The sequence below is a fragment of the Phyllobates terribilis genome, unplaced genomic scaffold, assembly GCF_046119375.1.
Source record: "Phyllobates terribilis strain yellow unplaced genomic scaffold, ASM4611937v1 Scaffold_7__3_contigs__length_470593459, whole genome shotgun sequence".
NCBI lineage: Eukaryota > Metazoa > Chordata > Amphibia > Anura > Dendrobatidae > Phyllobates > Phyllobates terribilis.
In genome coordinates this window covers 20,587,175-20,601,376 of record NW_027362767.1, presented here as the reverse complement: position 1 = coordinate 20,601,376, position 14,202 = coordinate 20,587,175, and the positions used below count along the sequence as shown (strand labels likewise).

At 45.6% G+C, this 14,202-nt stretch overlaps 2 protein-coding genes across 4 annotated transcripts in view; one reads left to right on the top strand and one right to left on the bottom strand.

The window, feature by feature from the left end:
* The window catches only part of DGLUCY (D-glutamate cyclase), an 87,493-nt gene that overhangs the window by 15,484 nt on the left and 57,807 nt on the right, over positions 1-14,202 (bottom strand). The window lies entirely within an intron of this gene.
* CCDC88C (coiled-coil domain containing 88C) overlaps positions 1-14,202 on the top strand; it is a 56,943-nt gene that overhangs the window by 34,842 nt on the left and 7,899 nt on the right. For 2 of the 3 annotated variants that reach the window (XM_073638244.1, XM_073638246.1), the window contains exons 21-28: positions 242-385; positions 5,461-5,647; positions 6,491-6,636; positions 6,731-6,820; positions 7,642-7,874; positions 11,013-11,201; positions 11,513-11,581; positions 12,078-12,131. In XM_073638244.1, the coding sequence (XP_073494345.1) occupies positions 242-385; positions 5,461-5,647; positions 6,491-6,636; positions 6,731-6,820; positions 7,642-7,874; positions 11,013-11,201; positions 11,513-11,581; positions 12,078-12,131 (1,112 nt within the window). Of the gene's footprint in view, positions 1-241; positions 386-5,460; positions 5,648-6,490; positions 6,637-6,730; positions 6,821-7,641; positions 7,875-8,576; positions 8,833-11,012; positions 11,202-11,512; positions 11,582-12,077; positions 12,132-14,202 lie in introns of those variants that run through there. The other variant, XM_073638247.1, reaches the window with a different exon arrangement.

The following is a 14,202-nucleotide window of genomic DNA, read 5'->3' as shown; positions in this document are numbered from 1 at the left end:
TTGGTTTATCAATGGCGATTATTTCCCGTCTTTATTCCAGTCCTTAGGTGCAGTTACCTTGGCATATATTAATCTAATTCTTATAACATTTTTGTGGCACCAGTTGTGGATTTTAACTATTGTAACGACCCGGTAGTGAGAGGTACGAAGCTTGTATCTAATCACTTTGCAAGACCCTTGGTGCACAGGAGCATTGGGGTCCGTGTGATTTCTATGTTGAGCCGCTGCCTTTTTGTTACAGCTACAACAACCTTCTGCGATACAAAGCGGATCTGGAGGAGCGAGACCGAGCATTAAACTGTGAGAATGAAGAATTGCAGCAGGAAAGGAGGAGGAACGTCCAGGCTGCCGGCGAGAAGGAGGAGCTCCAGGAGGAGCTGCAGAGGTGAGAGCCGCCGGAGCTCGTCTGGGATGAACACTTACCATTGATGGTCTTAACCACGATGACTATGAAAATCCTTCTCTTCCAGGATCCCGAACAGATATAGATGAAATAATTTTTTTTATGTTTTTCCTTGTAGACTTATATTTTTCTCCTCCTATTAGTCTCAAATTTCAGACCAATCAGTAGCTATAAGAGGCAGCACGATCCGACCCTCACTGCTCTGTTTGCAATAGGACATCAGGCAAATTGAAAGGCGTTGTCTGGAACTTCAATATTTTTTACTTTATACTTAGAATAGGTAATCAGTATTAGATGATTGAGGGTCCTACAACCAAAACTCCAACCGATGAGCTATTACCGGGTGAAACGACCACCAGATGTACACTGGGCACCCCTGTTAAGTGCACCATCTAGTGGCTATGATCTGTACTGCAGATCAGATCACATTGCCTTTGATAGGAGCTGAGCTGCGATGCTACAGTGTACGGAGCAACACTCTTCTGGCTTCATCACTGTGAATGTCTCATAGTAGAAATAAGCACGATAAGAAAGAATTTTGGATTGAAGGCTGGAGCCTGAATATACAAAATACCATCCAATAAAGAGGAGCTGCACATGACGGCACTTTGCTTTTCTCATGGTGATCCATTTTTTATACCCGCATGTCAATATGTAATAATATATCTACACTGTGTGCAGAATTATTAAGCAAATGAGTATTTTGATCACATGATACTTTTTATACATGTTGTCCTACTCCAAGCTGCATAGGCTTGAGAGCCAACTACTAATTAAGTAAATCTGGCGATGTGCATCTCTGTAATGAGGAGGGGTGTTGACTAATGACATCAACACCCTATATAAGGTGGGCTTAATTATTAGGCAACTTCCTTTCCTTTGGCAAAATGGGTCAGAAGAGAGATTTGACGGCTCTGAAAAGTCCAATATTGTGAGATGTCTTGCAGAGGGAGGCAGCAGTCTTGAAATTTCCAAACTTTTGAAGCGTGATCACCGAACAATCAAGCGTTTCATGTCAAATAGCCAACGGGGTCGCAAGAAGCGTGTTGGCCAAAAAAGGCGCAAAATAACTGCCAATGAATTGAGGAAAATCAAGCGTGAAGCTGCCATGATGCCATTCACCACCAGTTTTGCCATATTTCAGAGCTGCAACATTACTGGAGTATCAAAAAGCACAAGGTGTGCGATACTCAGGGACATGCCCAAGGTAAGGAAGGCTGAAAAACGGCCACCTATGAACAAGAAACATAAGATAAAACATCAAGAATGGGCCAAGAAATATCTTAAGACTGATTTTTCAAAGGTTTTATGGACTGATGAAATGAGAGTGACTCTTGATGGGCCAGATGGATGGGCCAGAGGCTGGATCAGTAAAGGGCAGAGAGCTCCACTCCGATTCAGACGCCAGCAAGGTGGAGGTGGGGTACTGGTATGGGCTGGTATCATCAAAGATGAACTTGTGGGACCTTTTTGGGTTGAGGATGGAGTGAAGCTCAACTCCCAGACCTACTGCCAGTTTCTGGAAGACAACTTCTTCAAGCAGTGGTACAGGAAGAAGTCGGTATCGTTCAAGAAAAACATGATTTTCATGCAGAACAATGCTCCATCACATGCATCCAACTACTCTACAGCGTGGCTGGCCAGTAAAGGTCTAACAGAAGAAAAAATAATGACATGGCCCCCTTGTTCACCTGATCTGAACCCCATAGAGAACCTGTGGTCCATCATAAAATGTGAGATCTACAGGGAGGGAAAACAGTACACCTCTGGGAACAGTGTCTGGGAGGCTGTGGTGGCTGCTGCACGCAATGATGATCGAAAACAGATCAAGCAACTGACAGAATCTATGGATGGAGGCTGCTGAGTGTCATCATAAAGAAACTGTGCACTGATATTGGTTTACCTGGTGAAAATAAACAAGTGAGATGGGATTATATTTGGTTTTTATTAAGTTGCCTAATAATTCTGCACAGTAATAGTTACCTGCACAAACAGATATCCTCCTAAGATAGCCAAATCGAAAAACCCCACTCCAACTTCCAAAAATATTAAGCTTGGATATTTAGGAGTCTTTTGGGATGATTGAGAACATAGTTGTTCATCAGTAATAAAAATAATCCTCTAAAATACAACTTGCCTAAAAATTCTGCACTCAGTGTTTATCTTTATCCATTGGTGGAGTTGTGTGCAGGCCGTGGGGATTATTTCTATGGCTTGTGTTGATCTCCATATCTAATGTAGTATCACATCACTTGCATGTGTTGGAAACTACCACAGTCTGCTCTTTTTGTGCATTTGGTGAATGTTGTGCACTTCATTTCTGTCTCTGCTGCTTGTTTAACCTCTGTGTTTTCTGTGAGATATCCGCATTCGCTGTCCTCTGCGCCATTACCTGTTATATCCCTGTTCTCCAGATATGTGCAATGCGCTGGTCCTCCAACACTGCGATGTTTGTGCACATGCACCAGTAATGATGCGCTAAATCTCCAGCCACACCTGGGAGACGCCGCTCCCAATATTAGGTCTGACGCACTTGATCTGTTAGTTTGCACTGTAAAATCCCTGGGGAAGCCATCTTGGTATGGCGATACACAGCCTGAACGTTTTCAGATTGAAATATTTCTTGTTGAGATGGTAATGGCTTCGCCCTGTCCTAATATTACTATTACCTGCCTCCTTGTACATTTCTATATCTCTACTGTGGTTGCATCCGATATCTATGTGGAATTAGTAACGAGGTGGCAGGTCCTCGGAGAGATTTTTGGGTTGGGACCAAGATCTTTTAAATTTTTTTAGATACTTTATTAACATATATACAGAAGCATCTTCTATTTTTCTACTAAATTGCATTGCCAGCAGAGTCTAATTTCTCTTTATTGGATGGTACACTGAGTATGTTGGACCCCTACTGATCGTACATATAATTACATTAATATGTACAGTACAGACCAAAAGTTTGGACACACCTTCTCATTTAAAGATTTTTCTGTATTTTCAGGACTATGAAAATTGTACATTCACACTGAAGGCATCAAAACTATGAATTAACACGTGTGGAATTATATACTTAACAAAAAAGTGTGAAACAACTGAAAATATGTCTTATATTCTAGGTTCTTCAAAGTAGCCACCTTTTGCTTTGATGACTGCTTTGCACACTCTTGGCATTCTCTTGATGAGCTTCAAGAGGTAGTCACCGGAAATGGTCTTCCAACAATCTTGAAGGAGTTCCCAGAGATGCTTAGCACTTGTTGGCCCTTTTGCCTTCACTCTGCGGTCCAGCTCACCCCAAACCATCTCGATTGGGTTCAGGTCTGGTGACTGTGGAGGCCAGGTCATCTGGCGTAGCACCCCATCACTCTCCTTCTTGGTCAAATAGCCCTTACACAGCCTGGAGATGTGTTTGAGGTCATTGTCCTATTGAAAAATAAATGATGGTCCAACTAAACGCAAACCGGATGGAATAGCATGCTGCTGCAAGATGCTGTGGTAGCCATGCTGGTTCAGTATGCCTTCAATTTTGAATAAATCCCCAACAGTGTCACCAGCAAAGCACCCCCACACCATCACACCTCCTCCTCCATGCTTCACGGTGGGAACCAGGCAAGTAGAGTCCATCCGTTCACCTTTTCTGCGTCGCACAAAGACACGGTGGTTGGAACCAAAGATCTCAAATTTGGACTCATCAGACCAAAGCACAGATTTCCACTGGTCTAATGTCCATTCCTTGTGTTCTTTAGCCCAAACAAGTCTCTTCTGCTTGTTGCCTGTCCTTAGCAGTGGTTTCCTAGCAGCTATTTTACCATGAAGGCCTGCTGCACAAAGTCTCCTCTTAACAGTTGTTGTTGAGATGTGTCTGCTGCTAGAACTCTGTGTGGCATTGACCTGGTCTCTAATCTGAGCTGCTGTTAACCTGCGATTTCTGAGGCTGGTGACTCAGATAAACTTATCCTCAGAAGCAGAGGTGACTCTTGGTCTTCCTTTCCTGGGGCGGTCCTCATGTGAGCCAGTTTCTTTGTAGCGCTTGATGGTTTTTGCAACTGCACTTGGGGACACTTTCAAAGTTTTCCCAATTTTTCAGAATGACTGACCTTCATTTCTTAAAGTAATGACGACCACTCGTTTTTCTTTACTTAGCTGCTTTTTTCTTGCCATAATACAAATTCTAACAGTCTATTCAGTAGGACTATCAGCTGTGTATCCACCAGACTTCTGCACAACACAACTGATGGTCCCAACCCCATTTATAAGGCAAGAAATCCCACTTATTAAACCTGACAGGGCACACCTGTGAAGTGAAGACCATTTCCGGTGACTACCTCTTGAAGCTCATCAAGAGAATGCCAAGAGTGTGCAAAGCAGTCATCAAAGCAAAAGGTGGCTACTGTGAAGAACCTAGAATATAAGACATATTTTCAGTTGTTTCACACTTTTTTGTTAAGTATATAATTCCACATGTGTTAATTCATAGTTTTGATGCCTTCAGTGTGAATGTACAATTTTCATAGTCATGAAAATACAGAAAAATCTTTAAATGAGAAGGTGTGTCCAAACTTTTGGTCTGTACTGTAAGCCCCGGACAACCCCTTTAACATTTGTTCCTTTTGCCTATGCCATAGGTTTAATTAAAGGGGATGTCCAGGACTTTTTACATTGATGGCCTTTCCTTAGGATAGGTCTCCAATATCTGATTGGTGGAGGTGCGACACCCGGCCCATCCGGTGGATTAGCTGTTCCCGGTGTCTGCAATTGCCGGCGGATGTGCTGAGCTCAGTCAATGGCATAGTGGCTGTGCCAGGTACGACCCCATTGAATTCATAGGGAGCAGGTGTACAGTATACGTTCAATTGAGGGATATGTGTTTGTGCAGCTCTGCAACTCAACAGATACGGCCATTGCCGGCACTGGAAACCTCAGATCCGCATGAGGGGCCCGGTGTCACATAGCTCATCAATATCTGATTGATGGAGATCTTAAAATAACCCATCAATATAAAAATCTCAGTCCGCCTCTTCAACTCTGAAATGAAGTATTACATTACAACTTGTGTGTTTCAGGCTGAATTTCCTGCACAATGAGCTCCAGGTGGAATATAACACTTTGCACAAACACACCAAGGACACAAAGAGCTCGCTGAACAACGCCCAGATGGAGCTGAACCGATGGCAGGCAAAGTTCGATGAGTTAAAGGAGCAGCACCAGAACATGGACATCACTCTCACCAAGCTGGACAACCGCTGCGAGGTAGGACCCGGGGATAACTGCGCTACAGAGAGAGCTCGTTTCAACACGGTGCAAAACTTGTCTCCAGTGCAACATTCATTTTGCAGCCCTCCGTGCTGGAAATCATAGTGTCACATCGTCACCATAAATACCCCTGACAGATGATGGAAGTCAGGAGACAGAGACGTGTAGGGTGACCATTATCTACGATCTGTGGGCCACAGACGGAAGACCAATGTAAAATAATCTCATCTGCTGTTTGTTTCCAAACTTCTAAAAGGGCGCCACCTAGTGTCAGCCTAGCTAAGTACATCATGAAACAACTGTCTTTTTGTTCGTACATTGATTATGTCCATTTAAAATAACAAATACTCTGGATACTCACATAGTTTTTTTTATATGTCCACACAGAAATATTCCTGCTGGTGAAGCCCATTGTATTCCCAAAAAGTATGGTACCATATTCCTGTCCCCACATACAGTATGATGCTGTCTATAGTCCCCTTCCTGCCACACACCACACACACACACACACACACACACACACACACACACACACACACACACACACACACACACACACACACACACACTCTCTCTCATCCCACTTGCTTGCTTGTCCTGCTCTGCTACTGCGCTGGTCTCTGCTACCCTATGGCATGGTGGAGTTGTGATCTGCACACTGTATTCAACTGAGGACAGAGTTTAAGTTGGTCACCCCCCCCCACCTCCCGGGACAACTCCCCAAAATGGGGACTGTCCGGCGTGTCCCGGGACGGTTGGGAGTGATTGTAAGATGAATGTATGATTTCTGAGCGAACGTTACATGGAGTGGAGCTGGATCTATGTTACTTTATGTTGCAGCTAATGAGCCGCCTGAAGCGTAATCTGGAGGAGGAGAACCATCATCTTCTCAGCCAGATCCAGATGCTGAATCAGCAGAACCAGATGTTGCTGGAGTCGAGTATGGAGAGTAAAGAGCATTATTACGAGGAGCAGAAACAGTACATGTAAGGTGCAGGGCCTGGAGGTCACGGGTCAACCAAATCCATCATATTTTTGGTTTCTAGTTATATATAATGTTTATTTATCCGCTCCTTTTAGAGATAAATTGAACGACCTAAGAAGACAGAAGGAGAAGCTGGAGGAGAAAATAATGGACCAGTATAAATTCTATGACCCTGCACCTAAGAAGTAGGTGTTTACTTATTGTCCTAAGACACTTAAGTCACAGTCCCAAACCACATAATATCAAGCAGAGATATATAGATACCTGTAATCTGGTGACAGTCGGGGTCTCCACTGTTATCTAAAGTCTGTGCCGTTACATGAATGTAGTTGTCATTTGTCCATATGCAGCAGAGCTGTGTGATCGCCGGTGCCTTAGGGAATCTTTATCCTGTGGGGCTGCGTTATGTACCCGTGACAGTATAGTAAAATTAGGCGTGGACTGCATGAGGTTATTCTGTAGATAGTGACTTGTGTTTGCATTGTATCATTTTTTTAATGTAGAAATGAAATGATGGTATTCGTTTTGTATTTCCATTCATTGATATAGGCACAGTATGGCGGTATTAAATGTGCACAGTATGGGGCTACATGTAGACCCTGTGTAATGTTATTGATGTATAGTCCTGCCAGTGTGTACTTTGATATTGCTGCAGATCCACCTAAAATGTCACATTTTTTTTATGCTGAATTTGCTGTGGATTTTACTCTTTGTATTGACAATTCTCCTGATTTCATCTGTGCACTGAAGGCCGATTTTTGGCTGCAGATTGTTTTGTGCCTGAGATTCTGTAAACTATCGTCCCCTATGCTTTTCTTTTACTAAGCTGCAAATGCTCTGACAGCAAATCAGGACTAAAAAGTGAAGCGTGTTTTATTATCGCAGTTAAAGAAGTACACGAAAGTAATTTCTGTCTTTATTTCACCTGTCCCTATCCAGTGTCTGTTGCTCTGAGGCTTCAGCTTCCCGTTTACTGATTATTCTTATTGGGATTTTGTGTCTGCAGGAAGAACCACTGGTCCGGTGCTCGAGCTCTTGCCAAGCTCATCAAACCAAGAAAAGAGAGCTCCCGAGAGAGACCCAAGTCAGTGGGTGACATCACCAACCAAACGGTGGAGAACGTGGAGATTGCTGCATCACCATCTTGTTCGCGGCCCCTAAGAGTACAGCAAGAGAATGCGGATAACTCTTCTCTGGGGTCTGATGAGAGGGACGCGGCCAAGTCCTTCACCAGTAAAGGTGCGTTGTGTATGTGAGCGCTCGTAGCCATTCCTGGTCAGAGCGATCTGGAATCTCCTCCAGTTCCAGCTCTGTCCTGAGCTGTTTTTCCATTTTTCAGACCCTTGAGGGTAAAATGTGAATCTGTAACAGTCTATTGTTTTATATGGGGCAAATACATCTCCAAAAAATCACTAATTGGCTAATCTGAAGAATTGCAGTGTGTCTGATTTCACCTCTTTTATCCCAATGGCTGCAGCAGAGCGTTACTTTCTATCTCTGCTTGCTGCAGATTGTGGAATAAATGCATATTAATCTCTCATTCACAGGAGAAAGTCTAGGGATGTTTTTTTGTTTGTGGCTTTCAGCTATCTGAAGTTGGCAACTAGAATTCTGGCTCAAGTGCAAATGTTAAAGGCGAATCCGTCCCAAAAGGAGATTTCAGCCGCACTCTGATTTGTCCAACTTTGTGCTGCCTGTTGCTAACACTAGGTGGCAGTCTGTCTCCAGCTTCTTCATCAGAGTGGTCACACAGAGAACGCCACCTACTGGTAGCAACAGGAATATGAGGACATTGGAGGAAATGAGGCTTTGTAGTCTAGAAACTGAACAATAATATAAGATCCATTTAATCTGTCTCTTATCTATTCCACATTTGTCTCTGTTTAACCCATATAACTCTCACTTCTCTCCTGTCCTGCCTGGTGACTTCTCTATTTGTAGCTGCTCCTCGCAAAAAGTTTCCATTTTTGAAAAGCAAGAGTCAAGAAAAGAAGGCGTCACAGAGTCCGCGCCGTTTCTCGGAGCGCCTGCGGTTCTGGTCATCTGTAGACATCTCCCCCACTACCACTACGAGCTCTGTCTCCCTCCCGGAGATCAGGGACTTCTGACGCTCTGAGTAGTCTCTTTCTAGAGCGCACCCCCATCCTTAATTTATTACTCACCCTATTTACCTCAAGGACCAAAATCGACTCTCCGCACGTGATCTGTATTTTCTAAGTTGTATGTTTACCCAGAAGTAATGGCGTGAAGCTGATCAGACACCTCCCCCCCCTTCTTAAATCGTCACCCACCACAAAGTAATTGTTCCGGCAGCGTAAGTCTCAGCGTTTCCTGCAGCCATGATATTTTTGTCTGCGAGATGTTGCGCTGCTGTGTTACTGTCCGTCATCAAAGGTGACGCGGGGAAGTATCTCTTCATGATGATAGAAGTACAGCAGAACTGTGCTTTTAATTACATTGAGTAGCCGCTGCAGAACTTCTTTGAAAACTAAAGTAATTCAGATATTGGCATGGAGTTAAGTAGTAACGTATGCCATAAATATACTGGAATTACCTTCCTAGCAATTGTCTATATATGTAGATTAACTGATTGAGGTTACTGCTCCTCGCCTCATTAACTCTAGCAGTTGTCAAACTTCAACTCCCAGCATTCCCTGAAACCTGTGTCCGCTCATGTTGGGAGTAGTAGTTTGACCGCAGCTGAAGTAAATGCTAGTTGCAGATCTCTGGTTAACTACATAGACATTTCTCTTTGCAGACTTAGCCCTGATCTAATGTAGCTGCGGCCTAGATAATGCAGTGTTTTTTTGTATTATTTTGGGTGGGGGCTGCAGTATAAGACTGAGGAATTGTTGCAAACCTAAATAAAGAACTAATTTCACTTTACATATTTATACATAGGGCAGGTAGCATTGGAAACATGAAATCTCCTATACACACATGTAGAAATGAATGAATACTTCCCTGGTCACTGCGGCTCCCCCCTCCTGTCTGACCCTGGTCACTGCGGCTTCCCCCTCCTGTCTGACCCTGGTCACTGCGGCTTCCCCCCTCCTGTCTGACCCTGGTCACTGCGGCTCCCCCCTCCTGTCTGACCCTGGTCACTGCGGCTCCCCCCTCCTGTCTGACCCTGGTCACTGCGGCTCCCCCCTCCTGTCTGACCCTGGTCACTGCGGCTCCCCCCTCCTGTCTGACCCTGGTCACTGCGGCTCCCCCCTCCTGTCTGACCCTGGTCACTGCGGCTCCCCCCTCCTGTCTGACCCTGGTCACTGCGGCTCCCCCCTCCTGTCTGACCCTGGTCACTGCGGCTCCCCCCTCCTGTCTGACCCTGGTCACTGCGGCTTCCCCCTCCTGTCTGACCCTGGTCACTGCGGCTTCCCCCCTCCTGTCTGACCCTGGTCACTGCGGCTTCCCCCCTCCTGTCTGACCCTGGTCACTGCGGCTTCCCCCCTCCTGTCTGACCCTGGTCACTGCGGCTCCCCCCTCCTGTCTGACCCTGGTCACTGCGGCTCCCCCCTCCTGTCTGACCCTGGTCACTGCGGCTCCCCCCTCCTGTCTGATCAGACCAGTGATCTCCATTGTCCAGACTTTGTTCCACATGTCCAGTTTCAGCTTTCTCTCCTCTAACCTGTCGTTTGCGCTTATGCCTATTAACCCTTTGTTCACTGTGTGAGCACCTGAACTGGGTACAGCGTCCGCTACATGGAGGTGATCGTACATGTTGTCCTAGGGGGGGCGGGTTTACATTTGGTGGCCTTTTGTACCCACCCTGCAATGGATAGTGCTTAAATGCAGTTTATAAGATTTATCGGGAGCAAGAACACAGCTGTGTGTGTGTTATGTTTGAGGATTTGGGAGAGTTGTTCCCCCATGGTGCCGGGCGGTGGTCATAGTAATTTATCAGGAATGCTTTGTGTTTTTTGCCACATGTCGTTGCCCGTGTTCTGTCCCTCATATCGTCTCCCTGATGTGAAGTGGATAACGCATTGCTTGAAATTTTTGTTGCTTTACTGATGGCTGCGTCTGGCGCAGCGCGGCGCAGATCTGACCCGCAGTGCGTTGTAAGAATGTTTCTGCAGAGTGTGAATAGAGACCATTGTAGATTTATCTCCTATGTGCACGTCCTCTATGGACGTAAGGGCAGCTGTAGACTTTGCAGCATCTCCCTTTTTTAGAATGGTAACATATGGGGGTTATATTGTCCCGTAACTGGCTGACAAATACAATTGGAATTAAAAAGTCTTTGTATCTCTTGGATACATTGTTGCCAGCACGATGCACTTATGTGTCAGTATCCGCCGCCGTGCGCTGCGTCAGGGCTCCTTGTATACTGTATACCATCTGTTCACTAAATTTGTGTGCTCTTTGGTTCTTCAGTCCTGGTTGATGTAGGTCACAAGCAGCATCGTAAGTCTTATCATGGCTGCAGCAGCGAGGAGATGGAGGGCTCGGAGCGGACCTCTCGCCCGCGGAGGATAGAAGCCGGCTCCAGGGCCTTCTCCACGTCTGCAATTCACTTGAGCCCGGCGACGAGTCTGAGGTCCCAGCAGCCAGGTAGACGGACAGGTGAGTGTTGGAGCAGCAGGGGGAGCGGCTCTTGTAGAGAAAGACAAGTGTGGATTAATAATAGGGAGGGTACTGTTGTGGTGGAGTTATTGTGCAGCACTTTACTAAAGCTCAGTGGTAATATTTCCCCATAGACTAATCCATACAACATGTCTGCTCCTGTTGGTGATGGCGGGATCCTTATGCACATAATGTCATAAGCAAATCTCACTGTGTAGAGAGTTGAGGAATCATGTAAAAAAAAAAAAAACGTTTTGGTGATCTTTTTGGCTTTCTTTGTAAAATATTCTGACTTTTTTTTTGATATTTAGGTAACAATTCTGATGAGCACCTGTTTGAACAGTTTCCAGATAATGAGCGCAGCCCTGGACGACTTTGTGGTAATGTCATTTTTTTTGCTAATTTTTGTAAACTTACTTTCAGTAAGCTGTTGCCGATCCTTGGTCTGGGTAATAACTTTGCTTGCAGTGATCAGGAGACTGAATGTGTGCAGATCCGCTTCTTTCATTGTCGCTGGTGATAGGAGCACCACACGTTCAACCTCCTCTACAGTCAGATGCTCAGGAACGCTGTGGTTCCCTCCGTATCTTGTCATTAGTGACCAGCGTCAGACTTGATCCAAGTCCTCTCTGACCATGTTGTTTCCATTCATTTTTGGGGACATGTTGGATCCAGATTTCTGTTGTTGACCAAAAAAATCTTTGTTTGTAAAAAAAGGGCTCACGTTTGCATGGATCTGCAGCGGAAAGTCACGGCTCAGCCTTAGATTTCTGGTGTGGATTCTTTGATGATTTCGGTGTCAACAAGTTACTACTGTAATTGTAAAGATTGACGTTTCTATCTTATCCTTATTAAAACTAAAGTTTTTCTTTCTAGTCCCTCGGCCCAACAGCAGCACTTCCACAGGCAGCTCCCCGCTGACGCTGAAAGGTGAGTGAACACTAATGACTCCTGAATTGCAAACGGTCAGGACAGGAGAGAGATTTCAGCCGCTGATGTGTTTGTAGCGGGCTGTCCTGACTAGATGGAATAGTAACAAATCCTCAGCTGTGAGAAATGCATTCATGATCAATGTGTGTATTGGGGTGCGTGCCCAAGATCAGGAATAGCAGCATTTTGGACGCAGTGTATTTTCGCTGCGTCCAAAACGCTTCGTTCTACATTGCAAGCATTGCAAATCCCATGCCCTCTGTGCTTCTATTTAACGCGGCGTACACTCGCTCGCATGTCAATTTCTGTAGAGGAGATGGCGTCTCTGCTGCGTAGTTTCCCCCATAGCCATTCATTAGATGCGGTAAACCCTAAACACATGCGGATAAAGTGCGTGATTAGACCGCAGCGAAAATACGCTGTGTCCAAAACGCTGCTGCTGTTCCTGATCATGGGCACATAGCCTTAGAGTAGCAATATCTGTGAACCTCTGCAGTGATCTGCGCTAAGAATGTGAAATCAGCAGCCTGTTAATTGATGCTGTCGATGTCAACAAATATTTAACCCTTTCTAATGCAAAATGTGACGGTGTATGTCCCAAATCTGCACTTTTTTGGTTTTTACCTGCAATAGATACTGCCTGTGGGAGCTGAGCCTTGTTCACAAATGTCTCCTTTCACTGGCTGCAGGTGTAAGGAGTGTTAATCGGCAATCACCAGTCTGTGGCCATTTCTATTTCTGAACAAGCTGGACAACCACAGAGCGGTGAATTGTCAAAATCAGGGGTCTCAATCTCAGCTGGGTATAGGGGCTGCACACAGAAAAAACATTTAATTTGGGGGGCTGCATTATTTGCAGGACAAAGTGACATTTGTATTGATGCCTCATCTTGAAGTAACGTCCCCCCATCCAGGTCCTCATATTGCAGACATGTCCCCCATCCTGCGCACAGGTCACCCCCCCCCCCCATACTGCTCACAGGTCATCCCCCCAATACAGCGCACAGGTGTCGCCCCCCCCATACAGCGCACATGTTCCCTGTGCTGTATTTCACATAGACATGACAGAAAAAATCAAAGATTCTTCTCACCTGTCCTCCGTTCCCTCGGCGTCCTTTCTGCACCTGTAGACCCCGTAACGATCACGGCTCTCTCCAGCAGCCGCGGACATCAGCGCTGTAGTGCAGTGTATTGTTATGCAGAGACCGGCTCTCTGCACAGCAATACCAGTGTCAGCAGCCAGCCTATCAGAGGCCAGCAGCTGACATCTGCGCATGGCAGTGACGTCATACACCGCTGCGCTGGGACACAGAGGTCAGCTGCTGGCCTCTGATAGGCCGGCGGCTGACACTGGTATTGCTGTGCAGAGAGCCGGTCTCTGCGCGGCAATACACTGCACTACAGCGCTGATGTCCGCGGCTGCTGGAGAGAGCCGCGATCGTTACGGGGTCTGTGCCTGCGGGCCACAAGAAGCAGCCGGAGGGGCCGCGTGTTTGAGACCCCTGGTCTAAATAGCACTGAGTATCCAAAGTGATCAGTGTCTGTTAGATTACCCGCATGTTGTACTTATTGTTTCACCACCAGAACAATCCACATATATCAATAGTGGCTACATTCACTAAGAGTACAGAGATGAGAGGATTTTTGGCTGCTCCTCTGTATCTGCAGCTGTTTCCATGTTGAAATGGGGAGACTGGTAACGTGTCTGACACAAAAGCCTGTCCTCTAATGATGTGAAGGTTTTGGTTCCAGTACAGGAGAAGCTATTGCCTTTAGATTATCTGCTTCCCGGGCTCCTCTTCTTGTTCACACCTGGTAAGAGTGTGTGATGAGGGTGGACTAAATCTAGAGGCCCATGTCTATGCTGACCATGGTCTATGGTGCAGCTTTTTAAGTGCACAGATGAAAGCAGAAAGAACAGAATACTCATTACTCAACAACCACTCTCCTAGTCTATTAACCATAAAGACTCTTTGCCAACAGTTCTGTATTCCCTTCCAACCAATACCCCCTACAAGAACCACAAAACACAACTCAATGCAAACAAACCTCTCGATCCTTCCCTGTTACTG